We start from the raw sequence: 22101 nt of genomic DNA, 5'->3' as shown, positions 1-22101 counted from the left end.
GCTGTGCAGAAGCAAAGTAGCAATAGCAGTGGCACAAAGGCAGGCCTGTAGCTTGTAGCAAAATATTCTGATCACTGACTCAGAGAGGACACTGAAACCTCCACGTACTGCCAGAAGGTTTGTGTGGGAGCTGCAGAACACAAGTCCTCGGCTTTATCATTGGCTAGACTTTTTAAAAATCTTTCAAAAGCCTCCTGCTTTCAAAAAGCTGTCTGCATCCAAAATGACTGGCACAGGGTTTGCAACACAAAATAATATGGGCAGGAGAAAAATAACCTTCATTTCCCACTGTGAAAGCACATTTCACCTTGAGGGGGTTTTTACAGAGAAATGTTGGCATAGTCCATGCCATATTCCTCTTCCCAGTGCACTGCACCCTGGTGGGTCAGCAGCCAAGGCTGGCAGCTCCTAAGTCCATTTTAGAAGGGTTTTTAACTCTTGATTATTTCATTTTCCAATAGAGTTACAGGACACAGAGCACATGTAACACATGGTGTGAGGGCAGCTAGCTGGCACCCCTTACAAAGGGCATTCTCAGGATGATTGCTCTGGGAAGACACCTGCAGGAATTCCTGTCCTGAGGCACCAGGAAGAGAATCAAAAAGAGCTTGGAAGAGCCCTTAAGAAAGGAAGTCAGTCCTACAGGCTTTCTGATGTCCATATGTATTTTACACTCTACCTGGCACTGGTGGGGTGTCAGAATAGCTACCTTCAAAGAGTTGTCACTTTTGCCAGTAAGGTGAGAGATTATCTTTCTGCACATAAGGCATTCCCTGCTTTCCCTTTCCTAGCTCTGTGAGGTGCAACAGCAAGCTAGGGAGAGACAAAGCTCCCAAGAGCTGCTTAGTGCTTTGAGGGCTCAGCCACTTCTTTTCTTTTCTCCCAAAGCTGTTGCATGATCAAAGGAGGCAGATGGAAGAGAATCAGTCTGCAGTGACATGTAAACGGAACAAAAAATCCTGATAAGCCCCTGCCATCTCCCTGTGATTTCTGTGAGGTACATGCTGAGCAGAAAGCTGTACAGTAGCAAAGCCAGCCACTTTGCATGAGACCAGCACACTCACTTGCCAGTTGGAAGCAGCTGCCTCTTCTTGCAAGCAAGTCACAGAGCAATACAGTTACATTTGCCCAGGCAAAGATTATTTAACAAGAAAATCACAAATGAAAGAAACATGAGAGACAAAAAAAAAATTATACATAGAATTTTCCTATTGATATTAAAACTAAGTCTGGAAAGACTGAAATCAAGCCCTCAAGTATGAAAAACCCAAGTCCATCATACTTCACATCTGTTTAATCCTGAGATTACAACTCGGGCATTACAACTGCCCTCAGAGGAGCCTTTAGTACTGCACATCCAACTCATTCTTAGTACAGAGAATTTCAACACTCCCTACCCATATCTGCACATGGGCAGAGGAGATCCAACCATCTGTGACTGGTCAAGCAGAAGTGTCCCAAGGGTAAGCACATGAGCAGGATTTTGACCTTTCCAGTCCAAAAAATGAAGGTAAAATGAACTAAGGAAAGAAGAGGTGATGAAAGATTAAAGACTTTGGTACAGAAACTCTAAAAGGGAGGGGAAGTGAAGGAAAAGCAAAGAGTACTGAAGAATATTTAAAATTAAATTTAAATAATATTATGTTCTATTTCCTTCCTGCCATTAGCTGCCAGCAAGATCACTTTTTTCCTTAGCTTTGACATGAATGTACTCCTCCGCTATGCAATGCAGATAAAGGTGAGTATTACAACAGTAGCAAGACCACATACAACAGCCATAATTGCACCCATCTTCTATTAAAACAGGCACATCAACAGACTTCCCATTCAGCAACAGACTTCCCATTCTGATGAGGGGGGAAAAAATGGTCCTGGAAAAGGGCTGAAGCAGGGGACAGGAGAGGAAAGACACCTATTCACTTTGTGACCTACAACAAACATATATTTTGATATGCCATTGCCTCCATTCTTTTGGAAGGAAAACCTGCAGCATGGCTAAGGAGCAGGGAGAGATGTCTTTTCACACATTAGGGCTCATGTCTCACTTCACAAAGCCTCAAGCTTTGCAAACAGAAGGGTGTCCCCTTCCAGACTGTCTAGTGATCTCTATAAGGGCAGGAATACCTCTACACCTGGGTGACATAAATATTGGACACAGTGAGCATCCACCTATTACAATTACATATATCCAATTATGATACATAATTAATCATTACAGTGTTATTCAAGAAGTAACATTGCAACTCTCTATCTAGAAAAGAGCAATACATATGGAGGCTGTTCTGTAGAATTCCCCATTCTCAGAGGCCAGCTTTACTTTGCTTTTCTAATTTTGTCATCTTTTATTTTTTAATGTGAATGTCACACAGGAAAAGCAGCCCTAGAAAAGTGGGACTGCTTATTAAAGCCTAATTAGCCAAGTAGAAATCACTCGTGTCTGCTGCATCAGACTCAAGAGCCTCTTGAGCTTCTCCATACCTACAAACCTAACTGCTTTGTACAGTTCCTAGACAGGATTTGGATTCTGTAGGAACAGAGATTACCTTCTAGCTCTTCTTGACCACAGGTTGAAGAAGAGTGGAAATTGAAGGTCACTAAGATAGCTGGAATCAAAAGGCTGTTTTTCTCATTAAAATGAAGTGCAACACTAAGAAATGAATTGCATGTGGTTCATGCACTAGTAGTTAGGTAATTGCAGCACCACTTTTGCTTTGGATTGCCACAGTGCACACTTCACTGAGTGCTGGGTTACACATCAAGCAGCCTCCCAGACAGGGACTAATTGAAGAGCCAGGTGTGGCACTTCACCAGCAAAAGGAGGCTGGCAAGAGATGAAGCAATTACAAATGTAGTATTATATTGCTCAAAGAAATAGTGCTTTATTTCTTGCATTTCAAAATGCTACAGCTTCCACATATTTTGCATATGAATGCTGAGGCTGTTAAAATATTGGTGAACTCCAAAATAGCATTCCCAAATCAGGGTTCCGATTCTTGTGGATGAGGGTGGCAAAATAGAAACAAATTTTTGAAGAAAGCAGGTTTTTTTGCCTTTTTTGGACATTCACCTACCTTTATGTGCCTGTCAAGAGAATTACTGCCTCCTTAGATTCCCCAAATCTCTGACACATAGGAGATCTAAGAGCATGAGTTGACTGTTTTAATGGGGCTTAGCATCAAATTATTTCCTGAAATATAGATGCGTTAATATTGAAACAAATGTTTTTGTTTCAAGGCATCCCCCTGCTCAGACTTTAGAAGTCATGATGTGCTACATCAGAATGAGGAGATTTTAAAATGATCTGCCTGTCTTCCCCAGTCTCTGGGTAACTAGATACATGTGTACTATGTAGGATGGATTGGGTTTTTGTCTTTTGGGAGGTTTTTTGGTGTTTGTTTTTTGGTTTTTTTTTTTTTTTTAATCAGTCATGGAAACAAGAAACTGCAGCTGAGACTGGAATGTGGCACCTTATAAATAAGGCAGGAGACAAGATGCACTCTGATGGCTGAATACAGTAAGGTTATTCAGCTCTAAGCCTGCCTAATCACTGAAGTCAAATGTAATGAATTTACTGGTGTGATCAAGGCCCGAGGGAGAGAATTTTCCCCTTTTGCACAAATGACACCACATGTGGGCCAGGAAATTCCTTGGCCAAGGTAGGGGGTGTTGCTCCAGTGCACATGTATGGGGGATGAGAGAACACCACTCTCTGTGGGCACCACCACTGGCAGCAATGCTGGAAACACGCTGAGGAGGGGAAACCCCTGAGCTCTGCTGCCTGCAGGGAATCTCAGGCAGGTACTCCAAGGATGTCCAGCGCCATGGCAGAACCCAGAGTAAAAGCAGCCATGGGCACTTGCTATGGTCACCTGGAGTAACTTACAGCACATTACTGAGTTGCATACCACAGATTTTGGCAGGCAGGTCATGGAATTTAAGGCTGTAGCAATCCGTTGTTAAGACAGCAAAATGAGATGATGAGTGCCACAGTGAGCACTCTAATACTGTCCCCTATGCATCCAGACAGACACAGGAATATAAGCTGTTTCCAGGACTGCTGAAATGTCCAAAGATACTCACAATTTGATGCTTTAGACTAATTAGGAAGCTAATTACCCAGTGTCACTTTGGCTCAGATTCACTGGAGAAAATGATGAGAGAAAACTATCTCATGAATGGAAAAGCATAGGTAAAATGGAGGTCAAAATGTTACTTTTAGCAAGCTTAAAAACAAGTCTTATAAAATATTTCTCTATAGATGTTAGTTTGGTGCAAAAGAAGCAAAAGGTGGGAAAAGGAAAATTACACTCCTCAAATGGATCAGCACAAGGAACTGCTTTTTTCTTGTAGTACCTGGAGTACAGAGATGGAATTTCCTTGGGGTTTTTTCAAGGCATTCAAATTTCCAGCATGTCCATACATTTCTTGAGTACCATTAAACTCCCAGAAAACTTGAGGCTACTGACATATCTCGCTCATTTCATACCCCAGAAACAGATCATGCTTTTGTCATCTTGGAAGGGTCAATACATAAGCATGTTCCCCAATACAGAGGGCATCTGGGGTGGGGCTGAAAGGAAAATAGGCATGTTCTAGATGAATTTGTGTTTGAAACTCTCACTACTGTGCATTTCAGTGTCACAGCAAAGACAAAGAAAAAAACAAGTCAACGAGGCCATGAAATATTACTGAAACAAACCTTCTACAGACATCACTAGAAAAGCTATGTGCCCCATCTATTCTTACACAAGAGTACCAGCTCAGCAAATACATCTGGGAAGATTGGTGGCAACAATATTTGTTGTTGTATTTTGTACTGTTGGATTTTGTACTGTTTTCTTTGTCTATGGTTCTTCCTTATGACAGTCTTCATGTGGCAGGGGACATCTCATGTAGACTGAATCCAGCACCATGAGACTGAGCAATTCTACTGCTGCTTGGGAAAAGCAAGAGTGACAGTCTCAGTAAAAACACCTACAGACATCCTAAAGTGCTAAAACACAGATAAGCAAGGCCCCATATGAAATGGTGAAAGAGCCACTGGAATATGACACCTGTTTTGTAACAGGCAAAATTTGCCTTGAATCCCTGTTTTACATAAGAAAAAGCTCAACCTCACATCTCACAGTATTGAGGGATGTCCAGAGAAGTTGTGATGACCCATCCCTGGAAGTGTTCAAGGTCAGCTTAGATGGAGCAGCCTGGTCTAGTGCAAGGTGTCCCTGTTCCATTGTCATTCTATGCTAGAATAATTGAAAAATGTATGACATCATCATGCCTTGGATAACACATAAAAGATATCTCTAGCATTGAAACATGAAATAATAAGAGTAACTGATGCTATTAAATTACAAAATTAAGTTTATTTTATCAACATTATAAATACTTTCTTTCCCTCCATTTAACTCCAAAATGAGATAATAAAACCAGTACAATGGAACAATTCAGAAGCTCCTCAGTTCTCCTGAAAAAAGTTCCTTTTAATAACAAACTAAAATGGAAAAATGACATTTTGTCAGTCCAGCAATCTCAGTAGCTGAGCATCCCTTGGGACTTTGTCATTCAAATGGCACAATTTCAAGTGTGTTCGCATATGTATGTGTGCACCTATATACATGCAAACTGATATTTATAAATATACATATATGTAGTAATATACACACATTAACAGACACAGCCACTGAACAGAAGCTTTTAGTAAATTGAAAAGCTTTATACATAATTTAAGTGGACTCCCAGCTGCACACTGGAATTTGGGCCCTGCCCAGTGCAGGCACAGTTACACTGTACTAATCTAGACCCTCAAATGCTCCAGAGATTCAATATATTTATGTCACTTTTAACTGCTGCAGGGTCTGCCTGCTTCTGGAATCCCATCACACTTGAAAAGGGTAAGAAATAGTCCTGCAGCATTCTGGTCGAAAACTGCACTCTGTGAAACAACTTCTGATATTCCTTGCCACGCATGAGCCATTGTAGAAAACAATGGATGTGCTCCTTTACCTGCAGATACAAAACACCACCACTATCTAGTGCATCATGTGTGCAGTGCTTTGGGACACCTTGAACATTAAAGGCACTACATCCAGCCAGATCCTCTCCTACCTCCGGTGCTGGGGTGTATTTTTATCATACAGTAGCTGTCTCCTACTGAGCACACAGCATGGGCAGCTTTCCAGAGACACAATAGGCTCGCTCTGATCATATCGTCGTACTCCAGCTTTCAGTAAAAGGCAAACCATGCTCTCTTGTGTGCTCTGAGTTCCTCTGTGCAATCCAAATGGCACAAAATTGCTTGGGAAATCTGCCCATCCTGACAAGCTGCTCTAGAGCCAGCCACATCTGCATGCACTTCCTGCGGGGTACCAGGGATGAGCTGACAAGGGGAGGACAAATGGGGACAGAAGGATCAGAACCAGCTCCCTTATCATAACCCACATGTGGCCTCTGGAGGCTACCTGTGATTAAAGCAAGCCTTTACTGTTCCACCTGCTTCATGGGACTAAAGGATCAGGGAGCTGTCACTGCCTCAGTGACCATACTCAGCTTGGTCTCAGCACAAGAGAGAGCCAAGCTCCTGTGTCATTGAAAGTCCCTCTATTTCTCAGATCAGCAAAGCAAACCAAAAGATTAAAGTGATGTTAACATAATTCTTATTTTCATAAATATATAGAAATATTACAGTAGTGTCTTTTCTCACAGCTGCGAAATGATGCAAGGCCTACCATGAAAGCACAGTGTGAGGATCTTTCCTTGTGGAAATATCACATACACCAAAACTATATTCTTATTTTTTATTTTAATTGTTGCCAAATTCTGTTCTAATATATACACATACTTATTTTCTCCACAAGCCTCTGGATAATTATCAAGGGAAGTAATTTGTCTTTCATATTTTATTTTTTAAATGAAAAAAGTAAAGGCAGAAAATAAGACAAAGCACATTTCATGTTGCCATTGATCTATAAATTACAAATATATATAGTTTCCTTCCAGAGGAAGAAATACTAAAGAAATATTTTGCCCATATCAAATAAAATTTTGAAAAGAGGAAAAAAATTAAAATATATTGTCCAGCTCCCCCCTCCCTACCACAACAATCACTCATAGTTAAAAAAAAAAAAAAATCCATTCTTTCGATTTTCTCTGCTTCTACCAAAAAAGAAAAACTTATCTGGATAATGACCTGAGTTATTTTCATGTTTTCCAAATGCATGTAACCCGGATGATCACCATCTATCAGAGAGCTAACCCTAACAAAGGTTGTGAAAACAAATACTGGTGGTCCTTTTGAATCAAACAACAAAGCAAAGTTCAAAAATGTTTTGCAAGAGTTATGCCAAAAGTTGGCCATGAGAATCTTCATGGGTACTGGTCTGACAAAGTAAAAGTGGAAGCTCTGCTATTTGGTCAGCTGAGATATCTGTAGCAATTGGAAACTCAAAGGTGAAACATTTTGTCTGTGTATTTGTTTGCTTTCTCTTCTTTTATGGTTATAAGATAGAGAACAGATGAGTACAGAAGACACAGCTGCCCTTTACAGCAGCTAAGCTTTACATTTCAGACCTATTGTGGGTAACAAGGCAAAGAGCTGCTGCTTGTCCTTCTCCAGGGACAGACTCCCCAAAACTTTGTTCCCTTGAAAAATCAGATATTTTACAGATTCAGACAAAGGAGTTTTTCCCATTCCCAATGTGACCAGGCCAGTGCCCATTTGTTTGTTGGCTGCAGCGAGCCCAGGCTGGCTGCTGATGTTCCAGGTCTCTTCCTCCCTCTGGCTGTGCTGCAATGGGGACTAGGTCTGTCAGTCAGTCCATCAGAATTCCCTCAGTCTTGCACAAATCTCTCCCCAGTGTAAAACATCTTTTCAGAAGCAAAGAACAGCTATCAACTTCTAGGCAGGCCTGAAACCTGAGAAGAACTGGGTCAGCCATTACACACACAAGTGATATGAGAAACCTTCCTGGAGACTTTCTGCTCTGCCATTTAACATGGTTTATCCCATGTAACTCCTTTCCATACAAATGCCTGTCTCACGAGGATACAATAACCATATGCCCAGCCACGATGAGGCTGGGTTTTGTCACTCCTGTAAATTTAACCTTGCCCCACTCCCTGGGAAACAAGGCAATAAGCAGCATCCTCTCCAAAAGCATGGAAATTCTGTGGTGGCTGAGTACTGACAGCACAGCTTCCAACACGATGGCAAGGGAGGGAATATAGCTGGTAAAAACACCGGATATTTCTTAAGGGCATCCAGAGCTCCTCAAATATTTTGCTACTGCCTGACCATTTGTGAAGACAACACAGAGTTGACAGGTAATATTTAACTGATGAGAAGTGAGCAGAACAGGAGAATAAAAGCAATGCAGGAAATTGTAAGGATGGAGGAGGGCCTGCTTGGGTGGCTTAATGTACCAGTTAGTTTGGATTTTGTTCCCCCACACCCTTTTTACTCTTTCCATTTTTTTTTTTTTTTTTTTTTTTTTTTTTTTTTTTTTTTTAATAAATTGTACAGATGAACATGGGAGAAGTTCATGCTACTTGCTGGAAGCAATAAAGATAAATTTTTGTGGCCTATGGATTCCACAGACCTTTGAGTGTCCCACCTCATCCATCATGGGCTAACTTATGGAACATAACTGTTCCGCAGCAAGACTCAGTAGCCCTTAGAAACTGGTGGCATGTCATCAGGTGTTTTCCTCAAGAGTGAGAGACATGTGGATTCCATCAGTTTCTTCCTCACACCATGCCCGAGTGCCTCAGATGCAGTCTCGAGATTTCCAGGGATCCTCTTGGACATTTTCAGATATCAGACTGCTGTCTCTAGATCCTCGTGGGAAACCATTTGATAGTTCTGTCGACTCTCCAGGTAGGAGGCCAGATCTGGATCGCCAGCTTGCTGAGCCCTGTCGCGAGGGGTCTTACCCTGTAATAAGAAACACGAAGAGAAAATCTTGTGCTAACATGTTTAGAACAGCGGATGATTTCTAGGCAGAAGACAATTAACAAGTCAGAAGCCACTTGTCTGGGTTTCATCTGTTTCAGAAAGTTTTTAGCAACGTACAGTTTTGTCACTTGAACAAGAGATCATAGAATTATAGTTGATCTCTCTTGCCATTATAGGCTAACTCATAGAGCTGAAGAAGGTAGGAATTGTTTTGATTGCCTGGTTGCAGCAAAGGTGCTTCTGGCTCTGGAATCCAGAGAACCACCTCACTCTCAGCTGCTGACCACAGGGTGCTTGTGCTCAGAAACTCCAGAGAGGTAGCTTCTGGACCATGTTCCTAAGCAATCAGATTGTTGTAATGACAGAATATTCTTTGGATTTAATTTTTCCCAGATTTCTTTCTCAGTCAAGCTTACACCAAGAAAGTGCTGTGGTTACTGTCACATCAGTGAGCATAGGAGCAAGCAAAGGCAAAAGAAAATAGTTAGCCAACCTCACAAAGCAAGTCAGCCACAATAATCAAGCCTCACAGATGCTGTGCAATTGGAAATCAAAGCTCCTACAGGTGGTCCTTGCTCACAGGCCTCTCTTTTGACCACACAGGAGGAAGATAATGCTGTGCCATGGAGATGTCTCATTCACACCCAATGCACTGAATAGTTTGAGGCCAGGCTCTCACTATGGTGACAATGACCCGTGTTAGGGACTGAACTGAAGTTTCTTGTACTTGTTTAAATCAATACAGTTTTCTCTACAAAAACAGCTTGGTTAAAAGGAGCTGCCCTTGGCACATACAAGGAAGCCTCAGTCATGCAGACAGCAGGGACAGATGCTGATGGGCTGCAGTAGTTTGTAAGTGGTTGATGAGGCTACGTTACCTTGGAGTCTGTCTTTCTCAGAGAGGCTCCTGCATCCACCAGGAGCTGGCAGATGGCACGGTGGCGCTGGCAGGCTGCCTTATGTAATGCTGTCTCACCCCTAGACCAAAGTACAGAAACCAGCAGTGAGACACATCACACCAATGTACATTTACGAAGCATGAGGTGCAGAGGATAGACACAGAAGGATGCTGCATTTCTGTGAGGTTCCCTCTTGCTGGCAGAGGTAGACTTGTGCACTCTCTCCCTTAGCATCTACATCCTTTGACTCAGTAGGAAAGCCGGCAATGCACAAATAGCAGACGAAGAAATTCTGAGGGATGGGAAAGAAACATGCACAGATTTTACGTATTCAGAGGACTGAATGCCACATTCCCATTCAACCACCAGCTCTGTTAACCACTGAAAAGGGAAGCCAGCCACCTTCTTATTTCAAAGCAGCCAAAACAGCAACGGGGTTTGTTTCTTCCTGCAATTTCTTTCCTCAGGCTCATTCTTGGAGTCATCCTAGAAAAATCCTACCCATCAAATCTAGGACTGGTGCACTTGCTGCCCTGGTTCTGATACCCTTCTCTCTTGGATGTATGAGAGCAAGAACTCTCATGTGTTTTCCAACACTGGACTGCTGAGCTACTGGGGAAGATTAAATACAGGCTTTTCAGAAGATAAGACTGTGTAGTGGGAGCACATTTGTTGCAAAGCTTCTCACTCAGACTGGAGCTAAGTCTGACAGGATTCTGAAACAGTCTTAACTGAGAGTAAAGATATCTATCTAGACTTGCCTAGGAAGAGGAGGAAAGTATGCTTTGAGTGGGTTGAAAAGGAGTCTTTAATACAATTATCCAAAAAGTAGGGTTGGGTAATTACATTACGTAACCTGTGAAATAACAAATGATAATACATATAGCAGGACAAATCTCGCACCTACCTACACAGAATGGATAAGGAATCTCAGCCCCCATCCACGACATGGGAAGTGAATTATTAAGAGGCAACCCTGTTATAAATATGCTCTTGCTGCATGAGAACTGGTATCAGAAAGGCATACTATCCTCTTTCCCCCTGAGGACCAAAAGACAAATTCATACTGCCAGTTACAGCCTGAACCTCCCCTTTCCAAGAGTTAGGGGCAGAGGAACCTCTGTAAAGGGAAGCCCTCATAGCTGCGCTCACTGACACTTTATGTGGTTGTGCTACACTCCTGGATGAAAAGAGCCAGGCAGTCCGTCCAGCCCCCATCTCCTCCCGACTCCACTCATGCATCTTGTGCAAAAGGTGTTCTCTGTTAGCAGAGGAGGGCACTCTGGGATGAGAAATGGTAGGCTTGATCCCTATGAGAAAGACTGCTTTTGTTTCATATGTATTACACATATTTTGCAGTATTAGTCATGCTTCCCTTACACACTTTTGTGAAACTTTGATTATACAAGATGTAAAAAAAATTTGAACTGGAAAGTAATTTGTTTAGGTTGGCTTGTTTTGGTATTTTTTTATAAGAGCAGAGCTGATTGATGTTTTAACTACTTGATGGAAACCTTCAACTGCACAAGTCCTGGCCACTTGAGAAAGCTAGGCAGAGCACCCTGGATGAATCAAGAAGGGATTGGAAAAAAAAAGTATAGAGCAAGAAAAGTAATTTCCTGACTTTTAGAATTTACACTTCGGGTTGGTCCCTTAGTAGCTGGAGGCTAGAAACATCAAAACACAAGGCAAGTCTTCTATTCCTCTAGAAAGATTAAGGAACCGTGGGAAGCAATAGGGAGAAACTCCTCTATGAATCCAAGAAATTTGTGTTTTAGGCAAGAAAGCCACATATGAGGTGATTAATGTGTGGTTTTTAGGAGGCCTTCTGTTTGTTTGTTTCTGAAGAGCTGTGCTATTTTACAAGCTTTTTCCTCTTTAACAGTTTGCACTTGAAAACCATGAGGAGTCTGCTAGTTTAACACATAATGTGAAGTACAGAGTAGGTTGTACTTACGTTTCACTGTCTGTCATGTCCAATAATTCTGATGGACCTGCAAAAGACAGCTGGGTATGTCATATAGCATTTGTCATCATGACTAAAGAATATGTCTACCAGGAGAAAATTCCCAGTTAAAATATATAAAAGAAGTCAAGTGAAAGCTCAATCTGCACTAATATATCAAATTTCAACGTAATATTTGCTTATGTGAGCCTTTGCACTAATAAAATTCTGAATGCACAGTCACTGGCTGGAGTGTCAGCAACAGGGAGTAGCAGACTCTAAATTATCCTGGGAATGAATATTCATGAAGTTTATTTTCTCACTCTTCACCTTGCTCAATTAAGTGTTTCACATAAGTACAGTACATTGAAAATGCTGATATACTGGAAACCCTGATATATTGCAAGTTAAAATCTATTGTTGCTATTAGAGGGAAAATGTCACTAGGAAGTTGAAATTAGCCAAATTTCATCCTGAATGACATCCCTGTGCTACTCCATTTAATAGCATTATACAAAATATAGATCAGGGTGGAATATTCCCAGCAGTCTTTATATTGATATGCAAATCCTGTACTCAACGGGTTAGCAATGATCAAGAAAGTAAGATTAAGAAAAACAGAAAAGATTTTTGTTAAGTGTGAAAAATATAATATATTTATGTTAATGTCCTTTTGTCCTTGATATTCACTACAGGCAGATATTTATAGCAGCAAATTCCATCACTGAATTACAGTGATATGGAAAGGCTGGGATCTGGATATCATTTGGAAAAAAACTTTTCCTTTGCAGTCTGTCATATTATTTCTCTCTCCACTGCTCTGGAGTGTAGTGTTAGATGGTATAGGGCAGTTAGCAAGGGGAATGGGGAAACTTTACAAGACTTTTCATTCCTGTGCAAGAATATTTCTCTCCAGCACCATTGTGACTTTGAAATTCAAGAGTCCTCAAGAGTTTACAGCAAATCTCACCTGAAACTGAGGAGTTTCACACTACTTGCTTACAAAGGCCTACACACAACCTCTCTACAATCCTTTCACTCTGAGTGTGTGTCAAAACGCATCAGAGCCTGTTTTTACCTCACTGATTTTACAATGTACACATGGAGTATCACTGGGGCTCCTGGAGCTGCAGGCAGCTTTTTCACTTCATCTTCCATCATCATGAGAAAGGGTGGTGCTTAGTCTTCAATGCACAAGATATTGTGTACCACTGCATACTTGTCACGACAGCTCTCCAAACGCAGTAGCCACTGGCAATTATTTAATGCCCCCTGACTCTACCACCACACCTCATCATCTCCACACTTGGCAGTTGTGTGTTCACTCCTACCTATCAAAAAGAAGAATCAGTCACTACCCCTGAGCTCCTAGGATCATGAAGAGTGATAATGGGGGATAAGCAGAGCCTCTTGTTGAGAGGAAAAAAAGATAATGTCTGAAAAACTAAAAAGACAATTAAAGAAATACATATGAAAAAAAAAGGAGTCCTTTACATTTACTAAGAGAAAATTGTGTTCTCTCAAAAAAAGGTAATTTCCCATAGCTTCCTGCAATGTGACATCCCAGTGATAGGTAAACAGGAATGGCTTGAAGTGTCTTGAAGAAGACACTGCCACCTGTTATTTCTGCTCAAGGTTGGAGCAAGGAAGGTTGTATTGCCAAAGTGGAATAGGGTGACAGGTCTGGATTTATGGGACATAGAGGTACTTGCCCAGGTAAGTGGAAGAAGCTGTTAAAAGGTAAGGTAGTCAAAGAGAGAGTAGTTAGAAGAATATGACCTGAGAGAGAGAAGAAAGCTGGGGCAGAGTGGGTCTGGAGAGAAGCCAAGGGTAAAGGAAAACTGGTGTGAAGAAGCGAGAAATAGCAGGGCTAGGACAGATGAGCTCAGTGCTGAGGACTGTGAGAGCAGCCTGTGAGTACAGACCTGAGGAGATGGCAAGTACACCTCGCCTAAGTGCAGAAGGTGCTCTCCTGGATACTGTACCAAATTAGGCATTTCATGGGAGAGCCCTGACTCCATCCAAGTCATACATAAGGGCCAGATACTGGGGTTAATAATTAGCTGCACAACATGGTACCAGGATTCTTTAATTTCATTCTCTCAGGCCTATCTCTGAAGCTGGAATGTCCCAACTTGCAGACTGAGCTGTGCCCTTTACTTCTTTATTTTATTTTCACTTGTACTTCTCTTAAACCATCTCACACCCTCCTCCTAATTCCCTTTCCCCTCTTTTTTGGACCTCATTTTTATATCAGTCTCCCTGGCGCTGCCAACCGACCATTCCAAATCCCCCTCCGCCCAGGGACAAAAGCTGCACAGATGTGGGAAGGGCTGGCACTGGGAAAGCTAACGGCACTGTCATCCTGACCCAGCAGGGAGGCGGCTGTTTTACCCTGGGACAAGAGGCAGAGAAAGAAAAGGGGACCAAGGCACAGAGAGAAAGAGGACAAAATAACCCACTAGAAATCCGGAAGGGAAATGCATGAGTGAGATTTCTATCAAGGAAAACAGCAGGGGGGGAAATAAAAACAAAAGATAGAAATGTGTGGAGAGGTGAAGGGAGGGAAAAAAAAAAGAGAGAAAGGGAAAAAGAGACTGGGGGGTTGAAGAATGGCAGGATGGGGACGGGGGACGGGGTGGGGGGAGAAGTTCGAATGAAAAGAGCTGAAAAGCATGACGCACTGAGGGGAAGCCCAGCTGAGATCACTCTCTTTCCTCAACATCGCCCATAGACTGTCTGTGTAGAATTATTAACTTTATTCCTTCTCTCCTTTTGCCCTCTTTCACTCCACCAAAGCCCTTTTCCAGTTCCCCAGAAGGCAAAGCAGCTTGAGCTCGTTATGGGAGGAGGGAACGCAAGGAGATGCTCAAAAGCAGCTGCTCCTTCGCTGAGCTCACTACAACAACAACAAAAAAAACACTTTAAGTGACCATATTTCAGAGGCATTTCCAAACTATACAGCACCACACATTCTTGAAAGGCCTCTGAACCCACAGCATAGCCCTCTCCAATGGATGTGGTTACAGCCAACCACAGGAGACCCACAGATATTAACCCCTGCCAGTCCCATGTCCTGTCAGTCCTTCACAGAACCATGGAAGAAGGGTATTTACTCTAAGAAGTAATGTGAGACATTATCAACATTTCTGGATGTTTATCTGTCAAAACCCTCATTGTTTAATAACCTGATTGAGGTTATTATCTGGGGGACAATCTGGATGTGGATCCTTACCTTCAAAGTAAGAGTATTTTTAAAATAAGAGTAAACTGGAAATTCAGAACTATTTCTAATTTTGCTCCAGCTCCACACTCTTATTTTCTACCTGATGTGAAAATTAATAGTGTGCTTTTTCTGCTAGTGTCTTTTAGCTCAGAATTTCCACTGTAATATAGAGGCTAGTCAGATAATGGGAGCATTCCTTCCTGCATGTCTGTCAGCCATGTTGCCCTAAAATTTGGTAAACTTGAAATTAAATTAGACTATGTTATACCTTGTGCCTTTTAGAAAAACTAAACTGTTTTCTGCTCAGGCCCCTCACAAATGACCATTGCCCTAAAAAAATCCTCAAATCTATACATACCAACAAGTGTCATACAAACTCACTCCCATTCAAACTATTCAAACATTGTCCCCAACACACATCTCTGTCACAGCAAAATTTTCTTTCCCAAAGCCTTCCAAGGGACTTCTGAATCTGCTCAGGATTCAAATCCAGATTCACTGATGGCTCTTAACTCTGGACTTTGCAGAGATTAATGAAAGTTCTTTTTTTTTTTTTTTTTTTTTTTTTTTTCATTTTCAGGGGATGCTTTTTAGGGAAGCAAGGACATTGAGGTTTGAGGACACAGAAATGTTTAGGATGGGATGCCCTACATAACTGTCTGTTGCATTACAAGTTCCCACTACAACCTCCTAAGGCAACTGTAAACATCTTTCCTTTCTTCTGTTTAAAATCAAAATACCATAGACGAGCTATAAAATTCCTGTTTGCCTTTTGAATGTCTAGAGAAGACAAGACAAAGACAAGGCAAATAGAATTACTTATATAATGTTTATAAATTACAAATTTTTCACAGCTGTCAGATTAAGACTCTAATCCAAGTTTGATACCAATACAGATGATTTAGGAGGCCCTTTTTTAAATAGAGATTCTTAAGCTTTCCTTAATTCTGTTTGTGTTAAGCAAGTAGACAGTTAACTCTTCTCTAATGTACATGTGTTAGGATGTGATGCAGCTGCTGACTGCAGCATTAAAAAGCTGTGGTTCTGATACCTACTGAGTTTGGCCCTCACTTTCTAGCTAAACATTTCTTACCTCAGCTACAGACAAGTTTTAAAGCTGACCCTTTTACTAAAAGTGAAAGGCTCCTGATTTAGGTGGGTAATCTTGAATGAGAGACAGGTCTGTGTATATGCCCTTCCTGCACAGGGGACAAACAGTTTTATTGGAGCAGCAGCCAGCACAACTCTTCCTGCAGCAGCAAGCAGCTGTTGTCCTGACACCTACTACATTGCTGCTTCAGCTGCTATTCCAGGCTTGTGCTGAGCCACTGTGAATTATCTGGCTGTACTGCACAGCAGTCCCCCTGTGTGACTCATCTCTGCTATTTCTAATTTAAGATAGGCTATTTTCCTCCCCTTAACATCTGAAATAATTCTGATCATGATCACAGAATAACCTTTCATATAAATGTGCTCTGCATGTTTGCAGAAAGACATCTCCACAAAGGACAGCTTTAGCACCACTGCACTGTTTTCCTTCCTTTGTAATTCTAGTTCTATGGGTGCCACTCCTGTATTGCATTGAATTCACCCCACTGTTTTTCAGACTAGACAGTTAAAGTTCCTGGAACAGTGAGTTTTGTCTTCTTTTGTTGCTATTGGTTTTTTAGAGATATTCAGAAGATTTTTCCCTGTGTAGTTAATAATAGATTTTCTATGCCATGTGCTTGAGGGTATTTTACAGTGGAACTCCTATTATCATTCACTATACTCAGCTATGTATGGGAAGCAGATAAACTCCAGAGGAAATGTGACTGGGCAGAGCTAATTGCCAGAACAGAAGTAAGACTCATTTTTATGACATTTTTATGGGTGGATATCAGCAGAAACAGGAACCTCCATACAGGGAAACCTTTAGGCACTGGATCAGGTCATATACAGTAATTAATGCTGAGAAGATGCCAAATGCCAGAGAATGCAAAGAAAAACAAGGACATTATGATGATGATGATTCAGCAAGAGAGCTCATTTGTGGCTCAGAAGTGGCCAGAGTAGAAATGAGTTTCATTAATTGCTTGGTGGGAGAAGAGAGGAGGCCTCTATTAGATTGTGCATTGTCCCATGCACTCCCTGATCCCCAGAGAATATTAAACAAACAATGCATTTGGAGAAGCCCAGAGGACATATGTCTGGAAAGCTGCAAAAGCCTCCTGCCATCCTTGGGGATAAAGAAGGGAGAGAGGAACTGAGCTGACATTTGCACAACCTTCTGATTTGTCTTTGTCTAACAGTACATAATCCCTCACATTTCTCTGTTTACTTCAAAAATTCCCATGGATTCGCTGCTTACATTCTTATCAGTTTAAATTATCCCACTTTAAACCTTCACAAAAGAACAATAACTGGGTCAGACTGTGACTAAGTTAAAGTATATGCATCTAATAAAAATCCTAGAGAAGCATCTATGACAGTGAATTGGCACAGGTCATGTGCAGTGTGAAAAGAGACCAGGGGCAGTAAGAAAATAAAGCAAAATTATTCCTGTCTACAGAATTCAGTGGTACATATGTGCACTGTGACTAATGCGATAATCCAGAGCAGTAAAATAGGAGGCTGAGTTGGCACTGGTAAGGTTTGCTAGAGCTGATGGGAAAAGCAGCCATTATTTGGATAAAAGGCCAACTGCACTGACCTATCCATGTGTAGGTATCTATGCTAGGGAAGTAAAATTCCGCCCCTCTCATACAGATTTTTGGGGCACAGTTCAGTTGCCCACACACAGATATTTTGTGCTGTTTGGTACGCCCATGGGCAAGCCTTGGGATGCATTTGGAATGACAGAGATGCTTGCTTGGTCTTTGGCTGTCAGTGCAGGTTAGGCTTCCTGTGGGCCTTGTATGTTATCCTATAGACCCAAGCAAATGTCCTGGATATCCAAGGGCAAATTACATTAGACATTTATGTTTATCTAAATGAATAAAGTGCACAAGTCACTGTGGCTGAATCACTTTCTGGGCTCCAATGACTGCCCTGATGAAGATTTCCTTTGAGTTAATCATGCTAGATAGAAGCCTGTTGCTATTAAGGATGCCCTCCTCACTTCCATCTGCCGCCAGAAGTGCCTCTGTCACACCAGAGCAAATGAACTAAGCCACAGATTGCTGTTGACTGTGCAGAAAGTTGGACCTATAGAATACCTGACACCTATACGTTAATATTTAACTTAGGGGTCAAGCTTGAAGAGATGCATTGTTGCTTCTTCCTTTTTTATGAGTTGTGCTTTTTTCTTCTCTGCACAATTTGTGCAATACCTTGGAGCATTAACTAACACTTATTCTAATTGCCAGGGGCAGTCTCTGTGCTCAGTGCTAACACTGCTGCTGAAATACTGTAGCTGATTTTGATATTCAGAAGCCAAAATAGCCACTGATATTTTGCAGTGGGGCCAGAGAAGAGTTACAACTAGAAAACTTCTCCTACAGTGAAGGAGGCTGTACTTCAGCTCTATGTGCAGAGCAGTGACTATATTACTGTGGCACTCTCCAGCAGTGAGGGAACAAGGTTGCTGTGGTTCAACAGGCAGAAGCTCCTAAATGTGACTGCCTCAGACACCAAAAAAAAAAAAAAAAAAAAAAAAAAAAAAAAAAAAAAAAAAAAAAACCACACCCACCAAACTGCATTGCCTGCAATCTCTGTTACTGACAAAGATAAGAAAAAGGAAAAAGGATAATGGCATCATCACAGTCCATAAATACAAAGTGGAGATCATAAGTTTTTGCTATTGGGTAGTCTTGAATCTAACAGACATAATCTTCAAAGGTTAGAATGGATGCTAGGTGAATTCATATAGGAAAAAGTAAGCAGATTCTTAACCAGTATGTTACTAAATGCTGAAATAATAGCACTGGTTGTACAGGCTCTTTGTCACTGTAAATGTTTAAATAGAGATTACATGCTTTTTACAACATATGCTCTAATTGAAAAACAGTTCAGAGGATTCCTGTGCCAGAGCTTTTAACTAGAGCTTCGCACTGCTTGTTCACAGGCCCCCTTGATACAAACATGAAAATGCCATCCTCCTCAAAAGCCATTCTCATTCTTCTTTTTGCACTTTATCTGGAGCCATCACTCTCATTGCTACCCCATTCCCAGGCTCCTGCAGGTGGACATTTCACTGAGGGACACCAGGGATGAGTGAGGCCACTTCCAGCAGCCTGGTGTGGTTTTGCCTGACTGACACTTGGCTGAGGTACAGCTCTCTGTGGGTTTGCTTACTGGGACTCACCATGCTCCAGGATGTATTTCACAATCTCGCTGTTCCCAGTCATGGCAGCGTGGTGCAACAAGGAGCAGTGATCAGGTCCTTGGATTAACAAATTGGCTCCTTTTTTACAACATTCTATGAACTGGAAAGAGAAAAAAATAAAAAAGAGAGAGAGAAAAAAAACATATGGAAGGATAAGATGGGAGGAGTAGAAAAACAAATTGTCAGTAAATTCTTTACTGGTTCTTATTGTAAGTCAGTACCAGAAAAAAAAAAAAAATAAAAATAAAAATAAAATAAAATAAAATAAAACATTAATTTAAAGCCAGCTTTTAGGCCTTGATATAAAACATCTGAAACAAGAAATGTTGACAATTATATGGGTTAAGGAGAACAGTCTGTGTTTCCTAAATAATGAGACATTGCTACTCTACTGGTGATGATTTATTGCTTGCTAGGAATGCTTGCAAACCACATCTGGCAACACTGTTGAGATATATTAAAATATATGTACTTGATAAAAAATTCTGACTTCTTTGCTGAAGAATCAGATTTTTCCTCAGCACAGGAGTCAAAGATTTTCTGACTAAATCAGAAAACTCCAACTCAAAATTCCACAAGGAGGTGAGGGTGACTGTCACCTTCTCCCTTCTCACAGTCCCCCCTCTTCAGGGTTGAGGAGGCTGAGGAGGAAGAACTACATGGTGTAAAAATGAGAAGGGAACAGCAAGCAGGTGGGTCTCAGAAATGCTGCAGACTTTGGGGGAAGGGGGGTGGTGGGACTTGCAGTTCAGATCTCTGCAGATAAAGGAGAGAATTGCTACAGTGAGGACTCATTTATGATGCAGTACATCTGAAGAAGGGCAAGGAGTTTCCCCATCAAAGCCAGCTCAGGCAAAAGGTTTTCAAGAAGTGTAAAGGAGACAACATTTTTATGACTGCTCGAAGGACTGCTCCCTAGATGCTGCTGCCACAAGTGCTGAGGCAGTGGTATAGAAGGGGCACCTACAGGCAAAAAGTTGGCCTACAGCACTGTCATTTTTACAAATGGCTCCAAGCTGGCTTCTCACAGATAAAATTGTAATCATTAATCACAGTCCTCATCCAAATTCGAGGGCATGTTTTCAAATCCTGACTTGGCTACTGAGACAGGCAGCCTGAATAGCGTCTGACATGGGACTTCAGTCGTTGGCACAAAAAATTTTGCGTGAGTAGTTTTTGCCTCCCAAACTTACTATACCAAGGCACTACATGTTTTGAGACATCCATCAGGTGATAAAACAGCCAGCTGAGGTTTGTTCTACCTGGTCTTGTCATTGCCTAGGTAGACTTTGAGCAAGCTAACACTTGGGGGCATGACCACCAACCTCACTGGTGTGAAATATTCTTTCCTGTGTAAGGCTGTGTCAGAACTACCCTGCTGTTCAACATTGCCAATATAGTAATTTCCCTGTTAGTAACTGGCACATTCCTCCATGCCGTGGGCTCTGAATCCTGGGCAAAAAGACGTTGCCTAACACCAGATCCTATCCAGACAAATTTCACACCTCACCTGAATGATGTGTTCCCCTAGAATTCAGAGTTTCCTGGAAAGGCTGTAAAATGGCGCTTGCCAGAAGTCCCTACAGCAGCCTATTTATGTTTTGAGCAGAGGTGTAATAAAATTTACAGTATATCTGACTGGCAAAAAACTGTGAATAAGTGGAAACACAGTGCTCTGTACCTACCTTCAGTAGATCACCAGATATGACTGCCTGTAAAAGTGCTACAAAAGACAAAAAGAAAACTGATGTCAGGCAGAAAGCATTGTGCATACAGCTTCACAGCTGAGGACATAGCTCACAGCATATGCAACTTAAGACCGACATGCCTCAGTCCATATACATTCTCATGTACTACCAAAACCAGTGCAAACCCCTCACTGACACATATTGGAAAGGCAGAAGACAACCTGTGGTGATGTTAGCTGTATGAGCATCAAGCCATCATCTCCAATGCTGTCATGGAACTCCAGGCTTCTGTCTGAATTTTTCACTTGGGATACTTCCAACAGTGTCCATAATGTGGACAAGGTCATGTCTCCAGCACAAGAACCATCACTGAAAATACCAGTGGTATCTGCACAGAGAACCTGAAAGTATCTACAGACCTGTCAGACTTGGTCATACTGATGGTGGAGTGGTCAGTCAGTCCCCAGTAAACTGAGAATCCTGAATTGCAAATGATTGAGTGACAAGAAAAAAATTTCTTAACAATTACTTGTATTACAAAAGCATTTTGAAACACTTTGTCAGCCTTTGTATTTTAAACAGACATAGAAGAAAAAAGAGACAAAGTGGACAAAAGCCCACAACAGGGCAGGACAGAGCTGCAAACAGCTGGGAGCTTCTCACTACCCACTACTGTCTGCCCTGAGCCTGTTATAAAACAGAAGGAAGGCAAAAGCCTGGGACTCTCTATTGCCCAGAGAAGCCACCTATTACTATGTGGCTATCTCCTTTTCTCCTCCTTTTCCTTATCATGATATATATTGTAAAAACAAAGATGAATAATCTTTCTGAGAAAGCACTTACGTGGTTTGCATCTTACAAAGCACATCTGCCTCAACTCATACCTTTCCAAGAGTGCCTAAGCCCATTTCTATCTTTGCATCTAGGCAGTGCAATCAAATTAAGTGTTTGCTCAAGTGCCATCCTTGATAAAGATGCCAAAAGTTCATGTGAGCAGGAGCAAGGCAGGAAAGAGAACCACAGTATAACCTTGCTCCTGAAAATAACACACAGGAAACTGCACAGTGGGAATTCCATGATGAGCATG

At 41.6% G+C, this 22101-nt stretch overlaps 1 protein-coding gene across 4 annotated transcripts in view; it reads right to left on the bottom strand.

Annotated features, from left to right (window-relative positions):
* Positions 1-8431: 8431 nt before the first annotated feature.
* Positions 8432-22101, bottom strand: part of DGKI (diacylglycerol kinase iota) — a 99783-nt gene continuing 86113 nt past the window's right edge. For all 4 annotated transcript variants that reach the window (XM_083859487.1, XM_083859489.1, XM_083859488.1 and 1 more), the window contains 5 exons: positions 21012-21049; positions 19306-19426; positions 11807-11843; positions 9829-9928; positions 8432-8929 (listed from right to left, as the gene is read on the bottom strand). In XM_083859487.1, the coding sequence (XP_083715613.1) occupies positions 8813-8929; positions 9829-9928; positions 11807-11843; positions 19306-19426; positions 21012-21049 (413 nt within the window). In that variant the 3' untranslated portion in view covers positions 8432-8812. The remainder of the gene's footprint in view (positions 8930-9828; positions 9929-11806; positions 11844-19305; positions 19427-21011; positions 21050-22101) is intronic.

The sequence above is a fragment of the Zosterops lateralis genome (genome assembly GCF_965231275.1).
Source record: "Zosterops lateralis genome assembly, chromosome: 4".
Lineage (NCBI taxonomy): Eukaryota > Metazoa > Chordata > Aves > Passeriformes > Zosteropidae > Zosterops > Zosterops lateralis.
Note: the sequence above shows the minus strand (reverse complement) of the source record. Positions and strands in the feature narration are given on the sequence as shown.